The sequence below is a fragment of the Phoenix dactylifera genome, chromosome 7 (genome assembly GCF_009389715.1).
Source record: "Phoenix dactylifera cultivar Barhee BC4 chromosome 7, palm_55x_up_171113_PBpolish2nd_filt_p, whole genome shotgun sequence".
Taxonomy (NCBI): domain Eukaryota; kingdom Viridiplantae; phylum Streptophyta; class Magnoliopsida; order Arecales; family Arecaceae; genus Phoenix; species Phoenix dactylifera.
The window spans coordinates 7,242,528-7,264,166 of NC_052398.1; the positions used below are offsets into that span (position 1 = coordinate 7,242,528).

A 21,639-nucleotide genomic window follows, 5' to 3' on the forward strand; every position below is an offset into this window, starting at 1 on the left:
AGATCTTATAAGATCTTGTCAATGGCATTTCTGATTTTGAGATGGTTTCCCGGCTGCTCGAGCTGTTACCAGAGAACCGGACACATTGCTAATCTTTATTTGATATAAGGTAAGATAAATTACCTTGAAAACGGATTTAGTTACCCTAATAGTAAGGATTCGTTGTGTTTCTGGCTGCAGCAATCTCCTTGACCCTGCTTATTTTCAGATCAAAGATCTTGTTGGGACTTGGGAGATCTTATAGGTATGAAAATATCCTCCAGCATCCAAACAAAGTAAATTGCATTTTCAAACTCTAGCCTCGCAGTAACTCCCAGTTGGGTCAGGAACTCTACGGTGGATAAGAAACCAGTAGATGACTATTTTATTTACTCTTTTTTAATGAAAGTTCATCTAGTGAGATAAGCTATTTCTGCAGGATGCTAACTGGTTTAGTTGTTTAAGTTACTGGGGTTTAGGTGGGGTTGAAAATAGATCGGATATTAGTGTATCAATGTCTCTATCCTTTTTCTATTTGATGAATATCAAATATAGATACATATCTTTTAATCAGATAAATTTGTATTCACTTTTGTTCTAAACAGATTCAGTATTAGATCGAATATTTGCAAATAAGAATATAACACAAAATTAACGGGATAATTTAATTTTATGGATAGAAAATTATTCCATTATATATTTTTTAATTCATTTTAAATGTCTTTTGAGTTTTTTAAATAAATAAATAATCATACAGAAGCAAATCATCTGAGCTTTGTTTCGGATCCTAATAATTTTGTTAAAACATCTGATTATTAACTAATTAAGAATGCAAATCATCATATAAAAAATATCATCGCATGGAAAGAAAATTAAACCAAAAATGTGTCCTTGTGACTTATTTTCTTTTGGAGTTTATGATAGCTACATGAAACTAAATAGAATTGTAAGCAAAATCAAATATTTAATTACAGTTCGGGCATTGATGCATGCATATTTTTATATGCTTTTCTTTGAAGGACATGGTTATAACTTGCATCCATATTCAGTAGATTTAGATGTGGAATGATCAAGACGATATTTGATCTATTTTCACCCTAGGGATGGATAGGTACCCTATTTTCTCCTGGCCTTCCTGATTTGCCGCATTCTTTCCGCCCTCTTTATCAACCATCAATATTACATATTCCCATAATCACAAGATAAAATTATAGTACACAAAAATTATCAAACAAATATACTCGTATATTATGATTTGAGAATATTTTTTACTTATAATACTAAATAGGCTAGTGACAATGAACTCAAAGGTTGTACGTGAGGGACAACAATGTCTTGAGAAAGTCTTTAATTCTTGCAAGGTTTCTTAAACAAGCTAGTTGAGCAGGTATTTCACTTGAAATTAATTACACCAAGCTACCACCAGTCCACCAATTGGAAGTTCCACTCTTACAACCACCAGTGGTTGGTAGAAAGTCTAGCTTGATGGTTCTTTCGACGACTAAAACTCAAGCAAGCTGGAGCAGTCTTTAATTCCCGCTGAAGAGCGTGCAGGATGCTCATTACAGGCGGCAGTGAAATATGTACATAACGAAATCACGTATATAGCTTATTTTTCCAACATGGCCCCATCTTATGGAATATGATACAATCAACGGTTGGTGGCAAAGACAATCTTTTGATGGTAATATTGTGCAGTGCGGCTCTGGCTTACGGCACAATGGACCTTCCACAATGGTCCAAAATCAACTTTTTTTAAACATCAGCTAGATTGCTTCAAGAACAACTTATGTCTTATTCACCCTTCAAAATAAGGAGAAACACACCCTCATGGAGGTTTCCTTTTTTTTTCCTCATTAAAAGCACGTTACCAATATTGGAGATCATTATGCCTGCGCTCCAAGTTCCAGCCGCAGAGTGTTATTGACGTCATTGGATCCAGGGCCAATAAACTGAATTGGGCCTGCGGAGGTTAAACGGTATTTAATTTAATTTGAAGCAAGCCATATCCTACCTCTGCAGAAGCAAGGGTGAATTGGCCCACGGAAGAAACATACCTGGGCTAATATATCTGTTGCGCAGGGCCCACTCATCTCGCACGGACGCAAACTTTTTAAATGGTGCGCCTGAAAAATTAGAGTTGGTGAGCTCGACGATAGACCAGGTAGAGAGGCAATAGGGAAAAGAGACGGCTTGTGTGTTGGTAAGAGCAGAAGATCTACCTTGAAGCTCCACCATTGCCTTCTTTAGTACAGGCTTGAACTTACCTGCACGTAGGCTCAGAAGTCGTTAAGTCCATAGAAAAAAAAAAAAAAAGAATAATACCACAGACATTATTCTAAAACTGCTTCTATAATTACATGTAACCAACCAAGCAACGAATACTTAACCAGACAATAAATTCCTGTGGCGGATTCTCAAACCACCATGAGAAAGGGGAAAAGCAAGAGAAAACTACAACCAAGCAAAATTCATTTGGCTTCTATTAATAAAAGATATCAAACACAAATGAAATTATGGCATACTGCCTATATACCCACAATTTTATCATAGTCTTCATATTTTGATAACATATGGTTGAAGATCATGCCTCACGTCAGGTTATCATGAAAGATCAGTTCTGATGCTTCAGTTCCATAACTTTAGGAGGCCTTTATACCAAGGTAACTTAATGGAAAGTTTATGCACAAACAATGTACAAAGAGGTTGGACCAATTATCACCGCTCACCATGCAACACAGGAAAAAATTAATATGATCATTTAAGATATTGGTCATTCTATAGAACACTTGATTATAATTGGTTCCATGACATTTTAATCTTTCTAGACATTACTTCTGATGTTGTTGTATCCAAAAAAAAAAAAAAAACCCTCAAAAAGCAGCTTTGTATATACAGCCTTGCCAGATTAATTGCCGGTCCCCCTGAATCCACCAGCTTACTCCACATAGGAACAACGTGATTATGCATTGCTAGTTTCCCAATATAATAATTAAGTGGAATGAATCCAACTATACCCTAATTCAGTGCAAGAAAAGCAGAAAGATTTATACGTTCCTCTTTCATTCAGCTTTCATTAGTTTTCACCCTGCAGTTATTTCTGCAGCTACTTTATCACAACTACAATGATTATTAAACATAAAATCTCAGAAAAGTTATTGCTGACCTAATTAGAAAGTTGTAAATTTATCAATTTACAAAAAACCAAATATCTTCTTATACATAAAGAAACATACTTGTGTTCCAGACTCCTTTAACTGGAGCAGAACTTATAAAAAAGGGGCAAGCATGTCTCATCATGTTGCAAGAAAAATGAGTTTAACACCGATCTTCCTGTAAACTTTCATCTTTTTACTCACCCGGCCAACCATGCTTTTCCATTATCCCAAGAAAAGCTCAAGGTCAAGTTGCAGGTGAGATATAGCTGTTAACTTAGAACATAGGAGGAGGGAAACTATACACATTATATTGGCAAAACAAATCTAAAAAGGAAAAAAAAAAGTTGAGAGACTCGAGTATGTCAACTAAAAAGAAAGGCATGAACCTTCAGCCACAAGGTACTTTCACATACATTGTTACTTTCCTAAAACTCCAAACTCGGGACCGCATTGCATATGGTCCATTCTATAGGACAAAAATAGAACCCTACACATGCTATGCATGCGAGCCAAATTGGTGGGACGGGATAAAAGAGAGACTGGAGAAGGATAACCAAGAATTTATGGAAAAGCGGAGTCGTTAAAGGCTGGAGTCATACACTTGGGTGTTGGCAATGTAGTGATAGTGCCTAATCTCTCAGAAAACCAGGAATGTAGATTAAAAAAAGGAAAATAAAGAAAAAAAATCTAACGGAATAAAAACAGAAAAGTTGCACATTCACAATACAATAAAAGGAACAGGGATATTTTATCACATACCATGTCTCCTCTCAACATCCATTAATGATGTCAGTGCAGTGCCTCCAACAGTCCATTCCTCAACAGGCGCACACAAGTTACCCACCTAAGCAATGACACCAGAAAAGGGGAGCATTACTGAAATTATATTAGTCCACTGAATGTATAGGGGCGTATTATTCCTACCCATATATACATAAGATCCTTATCCAATTAACATAGATAAAATTGAATAAAGATATACCACCATCATAATTCAAACACAAGTCTACTCCAATTATAATAGAGCAATCCAATGTAAGGTTGTTGAGAGCTTCTAAAAGTCATGTTAGCGAAAAGCAGAAAATAAGGTGTACATCTGGGATGACCTAAATCTTGCTACATAATGTGACAATATGAAGAATATAACATAATAAATTACTGACACAACCTAAGTGACTAAGTGTATCTAGATTTTGTAAATGAATAGGCAATCTTGCATCATTGTCCACACAACAGATTTGGCCTAAATGCAAGTCATCAGATGAAGTCTTGATCTAACAAAAGCAAGCTATTACTGAAATTGGCTGCAAGTCATAAATCAGATTGAAACCAACCCCTTCATTTATAGGATGGATGTGTTTGGATCGCGCAAAGTTTTGTATGGTATACCCATATCTCATAAATTGCATAATAATACAAAATCAAGAATATAGCAATAATAAATTGGCGGCAGAATAGAAAACAAAGTACTCTTACTTGTATATAAGCCATCAAAATTAACAGCCATGGTTACAAAGAATGCATACCATGTCCAGATAATAAAACTGGCCTAGAGAGCAAGAAAACCAGGTCAAGTACAAGTCTACCGAAAACAGATCTGATGCAATTTGACTTCAGGTCAAGGATTAGTCTAAGACTTGACCCATAGGCTTCTATGGGTTGGGCCAAAACCAGGATAAGATCATCCGTTTTATAGGCAAGGCTAAAATTTCAGAATAATTTTTTGATTAGTTAAATAGACTACAAAGCTCTTGACAAGATTAACTGGTAAGGATAAACATTCATATATCTTACAGTCAAACTTCATTATTCAATGAATTAACCTATCAAAAGTACTAAATGTGGCACATTCATAGCAAGTGAAAATTCAATGCTAAAGATGGTTGCATCCTAGGAAATGACAAATAGAAAATTGAAGTCAAGGAAAAAATTAAGAAAGTGAGTTAAGAAGTCACTGAGGTAAAATATGTAGTGTTCAGTACATATAAGAAGCTGAATTCAAAGGAGGGTGAGAAAGATAACATCCAGGTAGCAAAAATAAGATCAAAGGTAGAATCTAGACCCCATCGAATACATGGAGTGAAAGCAGTAGAACTACTCATTTAGAACAATGAAATTATGAAACAGTGGCAAAGATATTTCCAGAAAAAGTTGAATGAGAATAATGATAGGGCTACACAAGTTTAGGTGCCTAATAGGGCCATCTTCGATTCCTACATTTTCCACAATTTTATAAGTCAACCTACTGTCAGAAGTTCATGAGAAAAAAAATCTTTGATGTAATCAGTCTGAAATCCAGTGAATGGAAACTTCTGATAAGATACATGTCAGCCAACATTCGAAAGTGAATTCAAATCTATGTTTAATGAAATGGATAACATTGATTATGACATCAAATGTTGTGTGCATCAATCTTACAACCAAATGCAGGAAGCCAACATAGTAAATGGATGTGCAATGTTTAGTTACTTGAAGTGGGAGCAGGTATGGAAAGCAGATCCAGCTTCAGGTGGGAAAGTGAAAAATTTGAACAATTTACGGAAGTGCCTATGATGCAGATATGAGACTGAGATTCAAGAGAGGTCCTTAAGCAGGTGCAGCACCCAAGGTAGAATCATAGAAGTTCCTGGCCATCAAGGTGCATTCTTCCATGCTAAAGATAGCATAACATTCTTTACCATAGGCTTTGAGGAGAATTCTCATATTTACTAGTTTATTTTTCTTTATTAATTTAACTTCTTACATTCTGATGAAGCATATCTGTTCCGATCAAGACAAGCAGTGCAGTAAAAATGGTTATTTACATGAAATGGTATAACCAGGTTTCACAAAACATGATTTAGGCTGCATGAAGCAGATGAATTCAAAAATTAAGATAGAATGTCATAGGCACATTTGTTAAACTGAACAATAATAGGTGGTAGATGTAACATACTGAAGAAATGAGACCAGTCTTTCCAGAGTGGAGAAGAGCTCCTGCAGCATAACCCAAAGCATAGCAATATGTCGCATCAAAATTTGTGGGCAAACCACATCTTCCTTCATAACTGCAATATATATCCACATTGCAAAAATCAGAAGCAGAAAGATGGACAAAGGCACTTCTGTTACAGTGGGTTTAAAATGTGATTGATAAGATGCTCCAGATCTATCATTACAAAATTTGCTGATCAGCATGATGATTAGAAATCAAAGAAAATAATTATCTTGGGACAGTCATAATTTAAAAATAACAAAAAATAACCAGTGAGTATTGTGGCTACCCAAAAAAGTGGGATTGCCCTTTAAACTGCTCTGCATATGTTCCCTCTGACTTTCTCTTGTCCAACTCAGTTTCAACCATAGAAATAAGCATTTTTTCAGTTTCAATCTTGGCAACCTAACCATTTCAAATAAGAAGACATGGTACAATAGGCATGAGTATTTGATTCACACAATTTACAAGGATGAGAAACTAAACATGAAACCTAAATACTTCAAGTACCTGTACATTTCCATGTGGATCTCTTTCTAACAACAGTTGTTCCTGGATAGCCTGAGGTAAAAATTCAAAAAGAAGCTGAGATTGATCACTAAGCTTCTTTTTCCACAGTCCCTCCTCATCAACAACGTCATGAGCTAAGATCTCATTTAGTTCTGCTATAAGTTGCTGAACCTGAAGATAGCAGAATATCATCATTCTCTAATCCAATAATTGTCGGTCTATTAATAACGCAAGACAAGTCCAAGGGGCATTTGGAACCAATCTTAGACTCAAGAAAACTAAAGAAAGTAAAATATGGCATACCTCTGGAATAAAATCAATCAAACCTTCCGGTACAAGAACAACTCCATAATTGTAACCAAGCTCTGCACGCTTGCAGATTATATCAGTAATGAAGTCTGTGACATTTTTGAGTGTTAGCTTCTTGGCAGCCACCTGCAACAAATGATAAATTTCATATGATCATAAAAAACAAACAGAGATGCCCGATAAAATAATTAACAGTAGAAAGTCATAATAAAAAACGAACAGAGATGCCCAATAAAATAATTGACAAGACAAAGTCATGAACATGCATTTAAAATCCATGAATGTGAATATATGAAATGAGTTTGCTCATAAGCCATGTATAACGAGCAACCATTTTGGTACTAATGCAACCACTAACCAGAATGTGTTATGGAAAACAGATAAAATGGAATTCATTGGACAGATGCCAGAATATTAGTCAGTGAAACAGCATTTAATGAGTGACTATAAAGCAGATACTCTTAGGACCTATATACAATATAAAGGATCTAAAACAGATACCAAAAACCTTAAGAAGGTAGAACAACAAAATAATTACATAAATGAAGATATTCAGACATATACCGTGAAAAGCTTTACATAAGAATCAATCATGAAAATGGATCTCCACAAGCCATATCCGGAGGGCTGAAAAGATAACATCAGGCATTGTATGTCCATTCTCAAATTTTCCAAAAAAAGGTGTACGTTGTCAAATTTCAGCAGATACTGAATTTTGGATTGTTGTCTATTTGGCTAGATTCCTCTGTTACTATACTTCATTCTTTTTGGCTATCTCATACCATTCTGGAAGTGCAATTCCCTAGATTTATTAGCTACAAAAAGATTATAAAATCGAATGTACGGTCTAATACAGATTCAACTATTTGTTTAGTCATTGTGGTACAAAGAAATTAGCCAACCTAAACATTATCATATTACTTCATAATACAAGACCCTCATTTCGAGTTCAGGAAATGCTAGTTAAATAATTATATAAACAAACAATTTCAATAAACTGTCCAATAACCCATTAGGATAAGAAACCGTAGTTAAAATACATGAATTCACTATCAGATCAGACACTGTGCTATCAATTCATTGAGTGCATCATGCATGCTACAAATAAGAGGCTGAAAGAAACATCCAGTGCACTAAATATCTAACAATTTTTAGCATAAAGTTGGCCAAGAATGTCAAAAGTGTCACGAATCAGTACTTCTGAGATATCAGCAAAGCTTAGCTCTCTAATCAATTAAGCACAGGATGAAACAGGCAAAAATGGACAAAAGAAAACTGTCCAACCAGGCATCAAGAATTGAGATAAGCAAGAATATATTAAGGACCTTAACATTAAGAAATTTGAAATAAATTAATTGAACACTTTGACTTAAATTGCAGAATCTGTGATGAGAGCTTGCCAGCAAGTATGGCAATAGAGGGGAAAAAACATTGTCAACTTAAATGATTAAGTCCACAGTCAAAATTAATGTCCATAAAGGTGGTGGCAGGTAAGCCTTGAACTGTAATGTGTATACTTTGGTAAAAACATGATAAATATGAATATGCTTGGATGGGATTTTTGACCAAAGCTTTTGTGTAGCAACAATACATAATTCCACAAATATTACGAAAATTATATGAAAAAGTAGCCTTTTGTTTAATATCTAAATATTTTCAAACTCCCATGGAACACAAATTGTAGAGCTCCAAATCCCCCAATAGAAAAATTTGGAATTTTCATACACATAGAAACATCATGTAAAATAAATAATACTTGCTCATTACACGAGTTTTAACAGTAATCAAAGCTTTATACATACACAACATGCATTAAGATGCAGCTTAAGAACCCCACAAGCTTCTCTATGCATTGCGTTCTGCTTCAATTCATACAACTAACCCAAGTCTAGCAACAGTTATAAGTGCCTTGCATCAAGGCATGAGGCGAGACAGCCTCAAAGACACCCTTGTAAACATTGACTGGACCGAGGCAAGTTTAAATATGGATTATGAAAACCTGTAGCATGGCAGCACATTGTGATGCAAAGTTATATATTCTCAAATAGTTCACTTAAAATAAAATCTGCAAGAAAACAAGAAAATCACCTCTTCTCCAATGATAGTAATATTTGGATGTGTTTGTAAAGCACACTCCAATGTGATGTGAGAAGCAGCACGTCCCATAAGCCTTACAACTGCAGAAGCAATAAACATTTCAAGGTTTGCTTACAGGAGCAAATAACTGGCTTTGTGAATATTCGGCATAGAAAACAGGGCATTTGCCAATAACCCTGATCATATGAAAATTGTTTCAAAACCTAGCAAATCTACGTTCAATGGTTTTTCACTACATAACAAAAAAAAACTGAGAACGAGAAATTTGAATATATCAGAATGAAAAGACTTGAAGACTAGCTACTAATATGAGCAGCTAAACAGCACAGCAATTGCCTAAATTAACTAGTTATGAAAAATGTGAAAAACTTCTGCATGTTGAACATTAAATTAGCCCAGCCTAAGGAAAGATGAGTACTCAGTCCGGGCACATGATTCTGCCTTACACAAGTGATTAACTGCAAACCTTTAATATAAGGTACATAGCAATAATAATCAAGAACATAAACACAAGCAGACCTAACTATGAGGCCACATTTTACTAGCCATTAGTTCCTATAAAGAAAGGCCAATCTGCATAAATATCAGCCACAAGTAGTAAGCCGTATATTGATAATGTTTCAGTAGCTAACACCAAAGCAGCTTGAAAAACATGTTATTAACTCTGTAGCTATCAATAACGAAGAAGCTTACAGTGGTAATATTTCCCAGTTGACCGAGCATCTGTCATAACATTTCCTATCATTTCAGCATATATCTGCAAAGCAAGAAACAAGCCCCACAATGTGCAGTAAGGACATCAACAACGTGAGAAACACAAGACGGCCACGAGTCTAGGAGGATAGTCATTGCATAGTTGAAGTAATGAAAAGAAAATCGTGCATGTCCTGCTAGAAAGATTAATATTTGCACCTCTTATATGATGGAATTCAAGACAGTACTTCCAACTATGTGACAACAAAAGTTGCACATTGCACATGTTTTTGTGCATGTTTGTAACATGCATCTGTAAGTGAAGACAAAAGCATGGTAGTCAATAACTTTAAGTTCATTTGTCACCAACTAGATGGAAGGTTGAGGATCAGAAACATCACAATGACATCACATGCTGCCTTTTATTCTCATTTACACAAATCCACCTCCCAAGAACACGATGCCTTTCTTAGGAGAGGACAACAATTACCAAAAGACAGGTTATTCCCTATCCAGTTTTCTCAATTACGCATACAGAACCACTCAGCTTCCCAACAAGAGTACAGAGAAAACATTCCTAGTCTAATAAATATTTGATGATCAATCTACATATTCTAAAAACAAAAATGATTTCTTGAAGTAATACATGGGAGAGGAATGAAGAAATATACTTAGAACTCGTGGGATTATGGAGCTCAAGAAACTATAAAGAGCACTTCAAGTCAAGTATCACAGATTTGGTCACGATTCTTGAATTCATTATTTAAGAGGTCCAATCTACTCTACAACTCCCTCCCTCCTTGAGCTTAAAGTCTCACGAAGCTTAGGAAAAGAAATCCCTTTCTTAACTTATTTTTCAAAATTAAAGCAAATCAATAAAGAGCCAAAGAATTACAAAAAGCAGCTGTTTATGTAGGAAATGTTGCTACGAACAAGTCCCAAACCAACCCTGATCACGTCAGTTCGAAGTGAAACTAAAAAAATTCAGTCTTCATTTGGGAGTTTAACCACTCTCAGAAGCAGCTCATATCAACCATGAACTTGAATCTTTCAAAACAAGCGTACAGCAAATATTTGACAGAACTTGCTAAAGATCAATATCTTTGCAGATATAAATGCAATAATAATAATAATAGAAGCCCGACAAGATATACGCAGAAGTTGAAGACAAAACAATGCTTCTACTAACAACTCACTGCACAACAAAACATGAGGAAAAATGTAGGATTAGAGAGTAAACATGTTCGCAAACTAAATCCTTTGGAAGAATGGTGGTAGCTAAGTAAGATATCCAATCATAATAACAGCCTCGACTCAAGTTTTGTATTAAAAAGGTAAATGATACAATAAAATCATGTTACTACCTGACATGATCCTATTTCCACTAAATTATAAAAGTGAAACCTTGTACAAGCACTTTGGGATTGATCTGGCATAAACAGAATATAAAGAAACCCTTCTCGACCAACATTGTTGAGATTGAGATCGTAAATCGTAAAGGGGGTTGGACCGCATCAGATTGTTGATTGAACCGCGAATCCTACGATCTTTCCAGATTTCTTTGAAGAATACGAAAAAATAAAAAAAAAGTAAGCCACAAGTCAAAGAAACAGGAGAAATCTTGTTATCAGTAAGAAATTTGCTGTTTAACAGCAGTGTTTAGCACAGTAAAGAGAAATAACAGGGTTGAGGAGAGTTGAAAAGAGAGAAAAGACAAGTCAAATAAAAGAATAAGAAAGAAGGGAAAAGGAGCCTGCAGCAAGTTATTACATTAGTCTTCCTCATATAAAACTTAATCCAATCAACTTCGTGCAGATGGATACCAACCCTCTTATAATGGGTTAGAATTGGACTCCTTTCCTTCTCTTTGACTCCAAAATTGATATAACTGAACGAACCAGATCTTGGAATGATAGATATCAGAATTCTTCATATTAGGACACTAGGAAGCCAGCTAGTCACTTATTTACATCTCAATTTAATTCAAGGGCTCATTTGGTTCGTGGAAAGCATTTTCTCTCCTAAGAATATGATTTCTGAAAAGTAGATTCCTGAAAAGAGGATGCCTGAAAAAATACTTTTGGCATATTTGGTTGACAATAGGAAAGTGACAGATTTTCAGAGTGCTTATGTTTGATTGACCATCCACTTTTTTGCAAAAGTTATGTGTAATTCCTATTATACCCTTAATAAAAATTAGGTCTTTAATGCTGAAGGGCTTTTTTGGGAAAAAATAAAAATGGAGTGATTTCCGGCTCACGGAAAAGTAACTTTTCCATGTTTCTCATGGGATAGACTTTCCCATGAAACGTGAAAATCATATTCCCATGGGAATACAACTTTTCCGTCTCTCTTCTTTGAAAACTCCAACCAAACAAGAGGCATCTCATTACTTTCCCGTTGACCACACTTCCCCCCTTCTTTTCCCGCGAACCAAACAAGCCCCAAATAAAACTCTTTAAACGGGAAACTAAATCAAGAAAATGTGCATCCAAAACTCCTTTAAATCATCCTAAAAATTAGCTAAATAATATCAATAGCAATCTGACAAAAATCCATCTAAAAGGAACAAAATAATTTTTGGGAGGCCAGTTTACTCTTCATGCATGAGATGGGGGAGGCATCATTCCAATCATGTATGAGGTGCACAAACAGCTGGTTTAGGTGAAAGGAATGATCCAATAGATTGGATGATCTACAATTTGCATCAGATGATCTAAAGTTCAATTATCAGATCCTCTCCGAAAACAATCCAGATCATGGATTGCCCAATCATAGCAACACACCAACACCAATCTAGATTATTGAAATTTGCAAGATATTAACCATGGTTTGGACATTCATCTTAATCAATTTAAAAATAAACCATATATCCAAAAAAATATAAGACCACTCTAAGATATCAAAGCTCTATCTCCCATTAATTACGGAATATCTACACAATTTCCAAAAGGAAACCAAATTGATAACTATGCAACTCAAAAATGTAAAACAATCCATAAGGCATACATAATATAAAGCAATTCATAATTAAGAACGATAAATAATGAAATTATGAAAGGAAGATTTATAAAACAGTCTTGGCCACACTAGAGGATACAAAGTGCAGCTTTAATGACAGTGTAGTTAGAGCAGAAAACGCAACCAAACTTTGCAACAAGAGATTCCCAAGAAATCCCTATTAGCTATATAGACTCATATGAATGTTTGTATCCATTTTTACCCTTATATTTGGAATCATAACAGGGGTACTAGTAATTGTATGGTTAGAAAGAGAAATACCTGCAACGATACAACAATGTATTGGGCTTGAGAATTCTTCAAGCTCTAGTAGATGGGACTAAATTACTTTTTAAGGAGGACCTACTCCTATCTAGAGAGGATATTCGTGATCATGTTCATGGATTAACAAAAATGTGCAAAAGCTCTTGTTGTGGGATGGGGTTCCCAGTTTAGTCCCACATCGGCTAATCAGCGGAAAGGTCTGTGCCTTAAATGGGGGGCTCAATAACCTCTCCTTACCGAGGGCCCTTTTGTAGGACAAAACCGTGAGGGTAGGGGTAGTACCTCCGCGGACCCCCGCGCCGTTAGGGCTCGGGACTGTCATTGGGCAAAGACCCTGGGCGACCTCCCGGAGACCCGAAGCGGCAATCCCAGAGCGGACAATACCTCGGGAGGGACGCAGATGCTTTCCCTGCTCGGCTGGTGTGTGGGCTGCTGCCGGGGTGAAACCCCGCAACAGTTGGCGCTAGAGGTAGGGCCCCGGCCACGCACAGACCTTCCCGCTGGGGGGGCTATGTTGTGGGATGGGGTTCCCAGTTTAGTCCCATATCGGCTAATCAGCGGAAAGGTCTGTGCCTTAAATGGGGGGCTCAATAACCTCTCCTTACCGAGGGCCCTTTTGTAGGACAAAACCGTGAGGGTAGGGGTAGTACCTCTGCGGACCCCCGCGCCGTTAGGGCTCGGGACTGTCATTGGGCAAAGACCCTGGGCGACCTCCCGGAGACCCGAAGCGGCAATCCCAGAGCGGACAATACCTCGGGAGGGACGCAGATGCTTTCCCTGCTCGGCTGGTGTGTGGGCTGCTGCCAGGATGAAACCCCGCAACAGTTGGCGCTAGAGGAAGGGCCCCGGCCACGCACAGACCTTCCCGCTGGGGGGGCTGTGTTGTGGGATGGGGTTCCCAGTTTAGTCCCACATCGGCTAATCAGCGGAAAGGTCTGTGCCTTAAATGGGGGGCTCAATAACCTCTCCTTACCGAGGGCCCTTTTGTAGGACAAAACCGTGAGGGTAGGGGTAGTACCTCCGCGGACCCCCGCGCCGTTAGGGCTCGGGACTGTCATTGGGCAAAGACCCTGGGCGACCTCCCGGAGACCCGAAGCGGCAATCCCAGAGCGGACAATACCTCGGGAGGGACGCAGATGCTTTCCCTGCTCGGCTGGTGTGTGGGCTGCTGCCGGGGTGAAACCCCGCAACAGCTCTATTTGCCTCTGCCATTCTATGAGTCGCTTCCTTTTTGTGTATGGCATCGCCACTCCCTTTGGCAGCATTTACTAATTCGGAACTTAATTTGAAAGCCATATTTCGACCCGAACATTTTCGAGGGGCTGGTTCTATTATACAAACAAATTAAAAGGTAGAGGCTAATGACTATTTTAGGACCAAATAAGGTAGGATGTAGCGGAGACAAAACTCTCTGGTGTGAAAGGCCATCATTTAATACCATAAGGAACTTAACATCATGAGATATTTTGTAGAACAAAATTGGTCAAAGTAGAGAACATGTAAATGTAACATGAATTATGTCAAGATACGGACGTTGAGGTGCATATGTGGTTAAACTGAAGGGAAAAAAACATGGATGTATGAAAGGGAGCAAAAACCATCTAAGAATGGTTTATATCTATCTAGTGTAGGCCGGAATGGCCCCTATAAGGAGGGTACCCCAATCTAGTTGGTGATCAAAAACGAAGATGCTAGAGCAAACTCAGAAGAATGCGGGGAGATGATACAAGGCGAATTTCCTTTTTAGGAGGTGGCAGCATTGTACAAAAAAAGATAGATTAATGCCAACTCAACATTAGCAACACAAGGTTTGTTCTAGTTTAACAATGTAGAAATCTAGTTGATCGTCATTCTATGATACCTCAAACAACTAGCTTTGTCCCATCTATTTAGAGTCCAAATAATTGATCATTGTGTGATCCAATCTAGTTTGCATATGTTCTGTGACCAGCAGAAGACCTGCACAGGCCTACATATATATTCTTAACCAAGGTTTTGAATATCGGTAGGATGGCGGGGCATCCCACCATCTCAAAGTGTTCGGACAGGGCACTGTCCTAAGTGTCGAGAAGGGATGAAGTAGAAAATGGATTAGGATGAGACAAGACAACCGTTGTCCAAGTGTTGGGACCCAAGGTGTCCCATTCCAATAAATCCCAGGACAGCCCCATCCTACAGTATGTAAAACCTTGTTATTAACTAACGCATCTTTGGCAACAACGATTCCACAATGAGACCTAAACGACTAGTTGACCAGTAAGGGTCTAATTAGTGATTATGAAATTCATACTCATACAACTGAGAAGAAACCTTTAAGGTTCTCAAACTTGAAAAGTGTCTACTACTAGAGGAAGAATAGAAGGTTCAATATAGAAAAATACATCTAGTAATGAGAATTATATTAAAACCCAAACAGCCAAAATAGAAAACAATCCGCTGTAATAAATTTGTAAGAGTTTGATGAATTTTATCTAAAACCAAAAACTCAACAATACCACCAACTTCAGTTGACCAAATAGGTTCAGCTTCAGAAAATTTGGGGGTTTGTTTTATACTATCAGCTGAAATTTAAGAAAAAATAAATGCCAAAACCTTATAAAAAATAAAAAAAGAAAGATAAAAAGGTCAAGAAAATTAACGGCATTTTTTTGAAGTATAGTGGGTTGTTTAAATCCTTTTGGTGTACTAATTCATTGGTTTGCCATTGGGACAATAGAAAAAAATGGAAATACTAGATAATTCACATATCCTTAAAAAATGAATGATATATAAATATCTATGAGATTTGGACTTCAGGATAGCCAAACTCACATTAAAAGATTACATTTCCTATGATCTCTTAGAACATAGCTTCGCAATGCTTACAGATCTTCTCATAACTCACTTCGCAATGCTTACAGATCTTCTCATAACTCACTCTAGAATATATATGGCACTTTTATGGCTGAAACTCCAAAACAAATGCTGATTTTGATTAATTCTAAAAGAGAGACATTTAGGAGAAGGTTTGAGGGGTTCTGGTTTAGATCTGTTGCACAGCGAAAACTAGGTTGACCAGAATACATGGCAGACTTTGAGGTTCCTGCAGGGGCCTAAGATGATGAAAATTATAAAAATGAAGGTCTTTCATGTATTGCGCATGGCCCCACTGTGGAACTAAAAAGCTTCCCCTCTATAGCATGGTATAGGCCCACATCAGAGTCATGGGGAAAACTAAAAAACCTTGATCTTATCGCTCATTGGTGAGTAATTATTGCACCTGATTAGATGGCATTTGATTCATTCTTTCACAAAACATAAATGATATGATTTTAACGCAATTATATCATAGCCGATGTATCATATGCATACCATCATCTGTTCTAGATTATAGTGGCAATATTTTTCGTGTTTTAGCTATAGTTAATGGATACATGTATAGATAACTGATACTGAGATTTGTCAGTTCATACTAAAACATAAATCCCTAGTACTTTGGAAGCTCTAAAGGATTTATTACCATCTTCGTCTTGCTAAGTTGAGGAAACAAGGTGGGAGAAGAATCCAAAAACAAAAAGTACGAATATCATCGTAGAAAGAGGGATCATGACCATATTTATTTTTGATAACTCTAGTAAAAGACCTAAAAGTTAAGTTGTGAATATTCTTAATTCCTTTAGAAATTTCTCTCACTAGGAAAAAAAAGAAGAAAAGAAGACTCACCAAATTCCAGCTATGCTCATATAGTAAAGTTCTCTAATATGCAGGTGAGTCAAAACTGCACTAAGAAGTGAGAGACCTAAAAACTCCAACTTATGCTATTCAAAATAGTAGGGACTGCAGATTTGAGCGAAACAAGATGAAAGTTAATCAAAGGATATATACCCATAACAAAACCACAAAATTGCATGGAGAATAAAGCTACAGCAGTTGGCAAGGATTCAACGTCAGGCATGAGCATCATGCCAATCAATTTAAAAATATGGGTATAAGTGACTTATACCGTATAACAGGCACTTGTCTTGGGACATGAACACTCAAACACCCACATTAGGAGAGTATAACTATATAGTTATAACATCAAGATATAGCAAACAAAAGACAGAGGGGAGAAAAGGGAAGTTCAAAAGAAATTGACCTTGCAAGCTGTGTCAAATCCAAAACTTGTTGGAACCTCCTTGCATTTGAGATCTCCATCAATTGTCTTTGGGCATCCAATAACCCGAGCTTTCATATTCTTTGCCCTATTTAACCCCATAAGACAAATGGTGAAAACTTCAAATTAAGAACAATAATAACAGAGAATTAGAACACCAATATTACTAATCAAGCATGGGGAAATAAATGAAGTAGCATAGTCAATTGAAATGTGCTCTAGCATTGTACCTAAAATTTTCAGCGAGAAGGCATGCATTGGTATTTGAGTCATCTCCACCAATCACAACAAGTCCATCCAAATCAAGTTTCAAGGCTGTCTCTTCAGCTTGCTTAAACTGATGCATATGAACATAAGAGAGCATCAGTCAGTTAAAAAATGAGAAGAATGAAAATTTAAAATCACATAAACAGGGTAAAAATGGCTCACAATAGATACTGCATTTATTCAAGAGGTATTTGTAGATACATATAGACAATATGCACCTGTTCTGGAGTTTCAATTTTGTCCCTTCCACTGCAGATCATATCAAATCCACCCTATTTTCATATCAAAACCACAAAATTGAAGTCAAATAACTTACTTCCAAAAAAAAAAAAAAAAAGACGCAATTATAAACTACATAAAGGTCGTTACTGTTTCAGTAAATGCTTGCATGAAACAAGTGTGCAAGGAATCAGAACGTACTGGGTGCTACCTGGCTAAATATTTGTATGCATAGGCCACCAACTAGACTGGAACTCAACAGTCAAACAGCTGATTAGCATTCATAGCATGATAGCACATGGTGTTGTATCAACAGAACCACTAGCACAAATAGGCATGAACAAATATGGAGCACCACCACAATTACCGTTATGGAATGTTAAGATGAGCAAATTTTATCTGAGGACTATGTTGAATAATGCAAGAGTACGTTTGTTTCTGATACTCCGTAGTTTTACCTTGATTACAAATACATCATGTCTTTCCATATACACTTTAATAGTTTAGTTTCCGTGCTGCCTTCTCAAAGAATTTTACGTTCAAACAATAACTTTCGCAATCTAGAAGTGAATATTTTCCCTTCCTCTCCAACCAATGTATGTTACTTTTCATTTCAATAAAAGCACCCATTACTAATTCACACTTCTTCGATGTTTATTATCTAGCCCCTTTGGTTTTCACAGCAATACTCACATGTCATGCCAACTTAAAACAATCATGGCCAGTCCCAATCATGATAAGAAAGGTAAAAGTTTGTCATTAGGTTCACAGCTAGTTGTTAAAAAAAAAAAAAAATCCAAACTATCAAATGGATCCACATTCGATATTCACAACTGCAAGTGCATCACTTGTTTTATCTAAAGGTAGTGTTAAATAGAAATGCTTGGAAAAAGAGGATTAACAAAGCCTATCCAAAAAAATTGGGAAAAAATCTTGATGGTTGTGGTCAAGGTAAGCCTGTACCGAACCGGTGCCGACGGGCACCGGTACGGTGTATAAAAACAGTTCCGACCCAAGCTGGGTCGGAATCGATTGGTTCCATACTAGTACCGGTGCGAACCGGGCCGGTTCGCGTCAGTACAAGCCGAGTCCAAAAATATTTTTCCCGTGCGCCCACGCGGGCTTCGATTGGTTCCATACTAGTACCGGTGCGAACCGGGCCGGTTCGCGTCAGTACAAACCGAGTCCAAAAACATTTTCCCCGTGCGCCCACACGAGGAAGAGCGCCCACGCGGTTGGAGCCTGCGTGGGCCTCTTATGCCACAGAGTGGCATTTAAAGCCACTCTGTGGCATTTAACTTTTTTTTTGGGAAACGCGCGCGGACGCGCGAGCGGAGAACTCGCGCCCGCGCGCATTTCCCCTCGCAGGGCACCATGCCCATGCGGGCTGCCAGCCCCAGCCCGCGTGGGCCATTTAAATGCCACTCTGTGGCATTTGATGCGTTCGCGAGGACGCGCGCGGACGCGGTGTTTTTTTGGGAAATCGCGTGCAAACGCGCGAGCGGAGAACGTACGCCCGCGCGCGATTCCCCACGTAGGAATCGCGCCCGCGCGCGGTTCCCCGCACGGGGCACCGTTCCCACGCCAGCCCGCGTGGGCCAAGTAGCATTAAATGCCACTCTGTGGCATTTGACGCGTCCGCGCGCAACGCGTTGTTTTTTTTTATGTCCGCGCGCGCGGGGCCGCGCGCGTGGCTCCGGTTCGGTACCGGTTCCAAGCCGGTACCGAACCGGAACCGTACCGGTGCTCACCGGTATGCCGATACGATCGGTCCGGCGAACCTTGGTTGTGGTCATGGTTGCCATACCACCTGAAATAGCCTTTTCAAAATGTAAGTAAATTATGGAATATGAATCCAATTTATCCACTAATAAATTAAAAAGTACTTTATCTTATTCATAATTTCTCCCAATAAATCATGCTACTTTTGCTTTTCTTGCTCATAAATGTGTTGGATTTTGTTGAGAAAAGTTGTCCATTAATTGATGGCTCACTGTTGTGATTGTCTTGTTGATTGCTTCATAACTTCCATAACTTTTTTATGGATTGGTCGTCAAGCAAGCAACTCAAGGTGATGGTGCATGTCCCTTTTGATTACCAAATATGCCCAAACAAGTCCGATGACTAGTGGATGGCAAAAGGATTACACTATTGTTCCATTTTCTACTTATTTAACTCAGTATGTTGTAAATTCATAAACCTCCATGGAGTTTCCAACAATATAACTGGCCATTCACAGATTACAAAGACCCAAACCTAGACTCATATTCCTATCAAATGCTTCATAATAAGATTACTTATCATGTTTGCTGATAAGGCTTAAATATGAATATAGGCTAGTCTGGCTCTACTGTACATTAAGGAAGAGAATTACAGTTACGAGTTGGATTTAGGGCTGAAAGCAGTGGGATTTCAGATTGCAGGACATAACCGTCACCAATCATTATGAACCATCACCAAGCTTATTGGAGGCAACTGAGCCTCACAATGTCAAACCAACAACAGGGAGCAAATCTATTGTATTTTATTGGCATCATAATACTTAGGTACAATATTTAGGCAAAATGGCATTCCTTATAAACCATAAGCTTTACTTTGCACAGACTAATCCTCTTTTTTTTTCTTCAGTTTTTTTCTCTATTTAAACTTACAGATTCTGGACAACAGTAACAAAAAAAGCTAAACATCTATTAAAAAGCAAGAAAGAAAGAAAGACCACGAATACTCCTATCCAAAACTAGGTTAGAAAAATCAGCATCATCATTCCTCAAACATATTTTTTCATCCATAAGATTATTGTCTAATCAAGGTAAGCACGTGTGAATAGTATATTAATTTGAAATTCAAGAGAGAGAAGGGGAAAAACGGTCTATAAACCCTGTAGCATAGAAAGATGCGGTTGGTTAATCCAGAACTATTAGGGCGAGCCAGATACCTGATTTCTATAAGGATAGATGTACTCTGAAGTGAGCTCCATGTATTTGCATTTCATGATCCCTGCTGGACCTCCCTTGAATCCGTACAGCGTGCTCCCCTTGGCTCGATCCTGCAAGTAATCTACCATGACGACAAAAAAGATGAGGAGACCAAGAAATTAATCCATCACACAATCAACCAAAAGCACACACAAAAAAAAAAAAAAATCATCCATGACCACAAAAGGATAAAGAAAGAAATCAATCAATCAATAAGGGGTAAAAATCCAAAAGAAACAATGAAACGAAGCGCTCACCAAAAATCCCAGAGATGACATTGTGCCCACCGGGAGCCTGGCCTCCAGAGAGCACCACTCCGACCTTAAGACTCCCAGCCATCTCCGAAGGAGCGGAACCCGTCGGAACTAGCGTAGCGGAGGGCTGGCCGAAAAGATTAGGAAACAGCTTCTTGATCTCATCTGCAATCGATATCGTCACAAGCATGACAATCAAAACACAGACCATCATTGGCCTCAGATCGATCGATATAGATCTCAATCAAGTCATAAGGGGGAGAGGGAAAACAAGGGAGACAGATACCGGGGTTCCCGGCGGCGGAGCTCAGAGGGCCGTCCACGATCTTGAAGGGTCCCCTAACGACGGAGGGGAGGGGGAGGGAGTGGTTGAGGCGGCTAGTCTGCACCTCGCTGTACACCGCCGTGAGGCGGCCGGGCGACGGCCCCTTGCCACCGTTGGCGAGGATGGAGTTCGCAGCCATCCGCGGAGATCGAGAAGGATGATGAGACAAGAGCAAGCAACGGAGAAGAGATATCACTTTGTATAGTGTGCTTACGGTCCTTTTATAGCAGGGGGAGAGGGAGCAGGGTGGGATCGGTTAGGGTTATCGTCACGGATTTATCCGACGTTATATGATCAGGATTCAGGGGGACGGTGCGACAAGAAAGGTGCGGCCGTCGTCTCGATGCGAGGGCGGATCCCGATCTCCTTCTGGAACGAAGACACGCGGAACGAACGAGCGGGGCGTTTGAAGTCCGAACCGATCCTGGTGAGGCCGTGAATGGTTTTGGGTGGATCGGT

The 21,639-nt window shown here is 38.4% G+C and overlaps 1 protein-coding gene across 1 annotated transcript; it reads right to left on the reverse strand.

The window, feature by feature from the left end:
- Positions 1 to 1,314: 1,314 nt before the first annotated feature.
- LOC103718504 (pyrophosphate--fructose 6-phosphate 1-phosphotransferase subunit beta) lies at positions 1,315 to 21,626 on the reverse strand. Its single transcript, XM_039128154.1, has 16 exons — positions 21,142 to 21,626; positions 20,859 to 21,020; positions 20,562 to 20,683; positions 17,626 to 17,679; positions 17,371 to 17,477; positions 17,123 to 17,228; positions 9,721 to 9,784; positions 9,019 to 9,107; positions 6,925 to 7,056; positions 6,622 to 6,792; positions 6,401 to 6,516; positions 6,073 to 6,184; positions 3,897 to 3,981; positions 2,202 to 2,246; positions 2,037 to 2,105; positions 1,315 to 1,942 (listed from the first exon to the last, which is right to left on the reverse strand). The coding sequence occupies exons 1-16, from the start codon at positions 21,317 to 21,319 to the stop codon at positions 1,866 to 1,868; spliced, it is 1,689 nt and encodes a 562-aa protein (XP_038984082.1). The 5' UTR covers positions 21,320 to 21,626; the 3' UTR covers positions 1,315 to 1,865.
- Between the last annotated feature and the right edge of the window lie 13 nt (positions 21,627 to 21,639).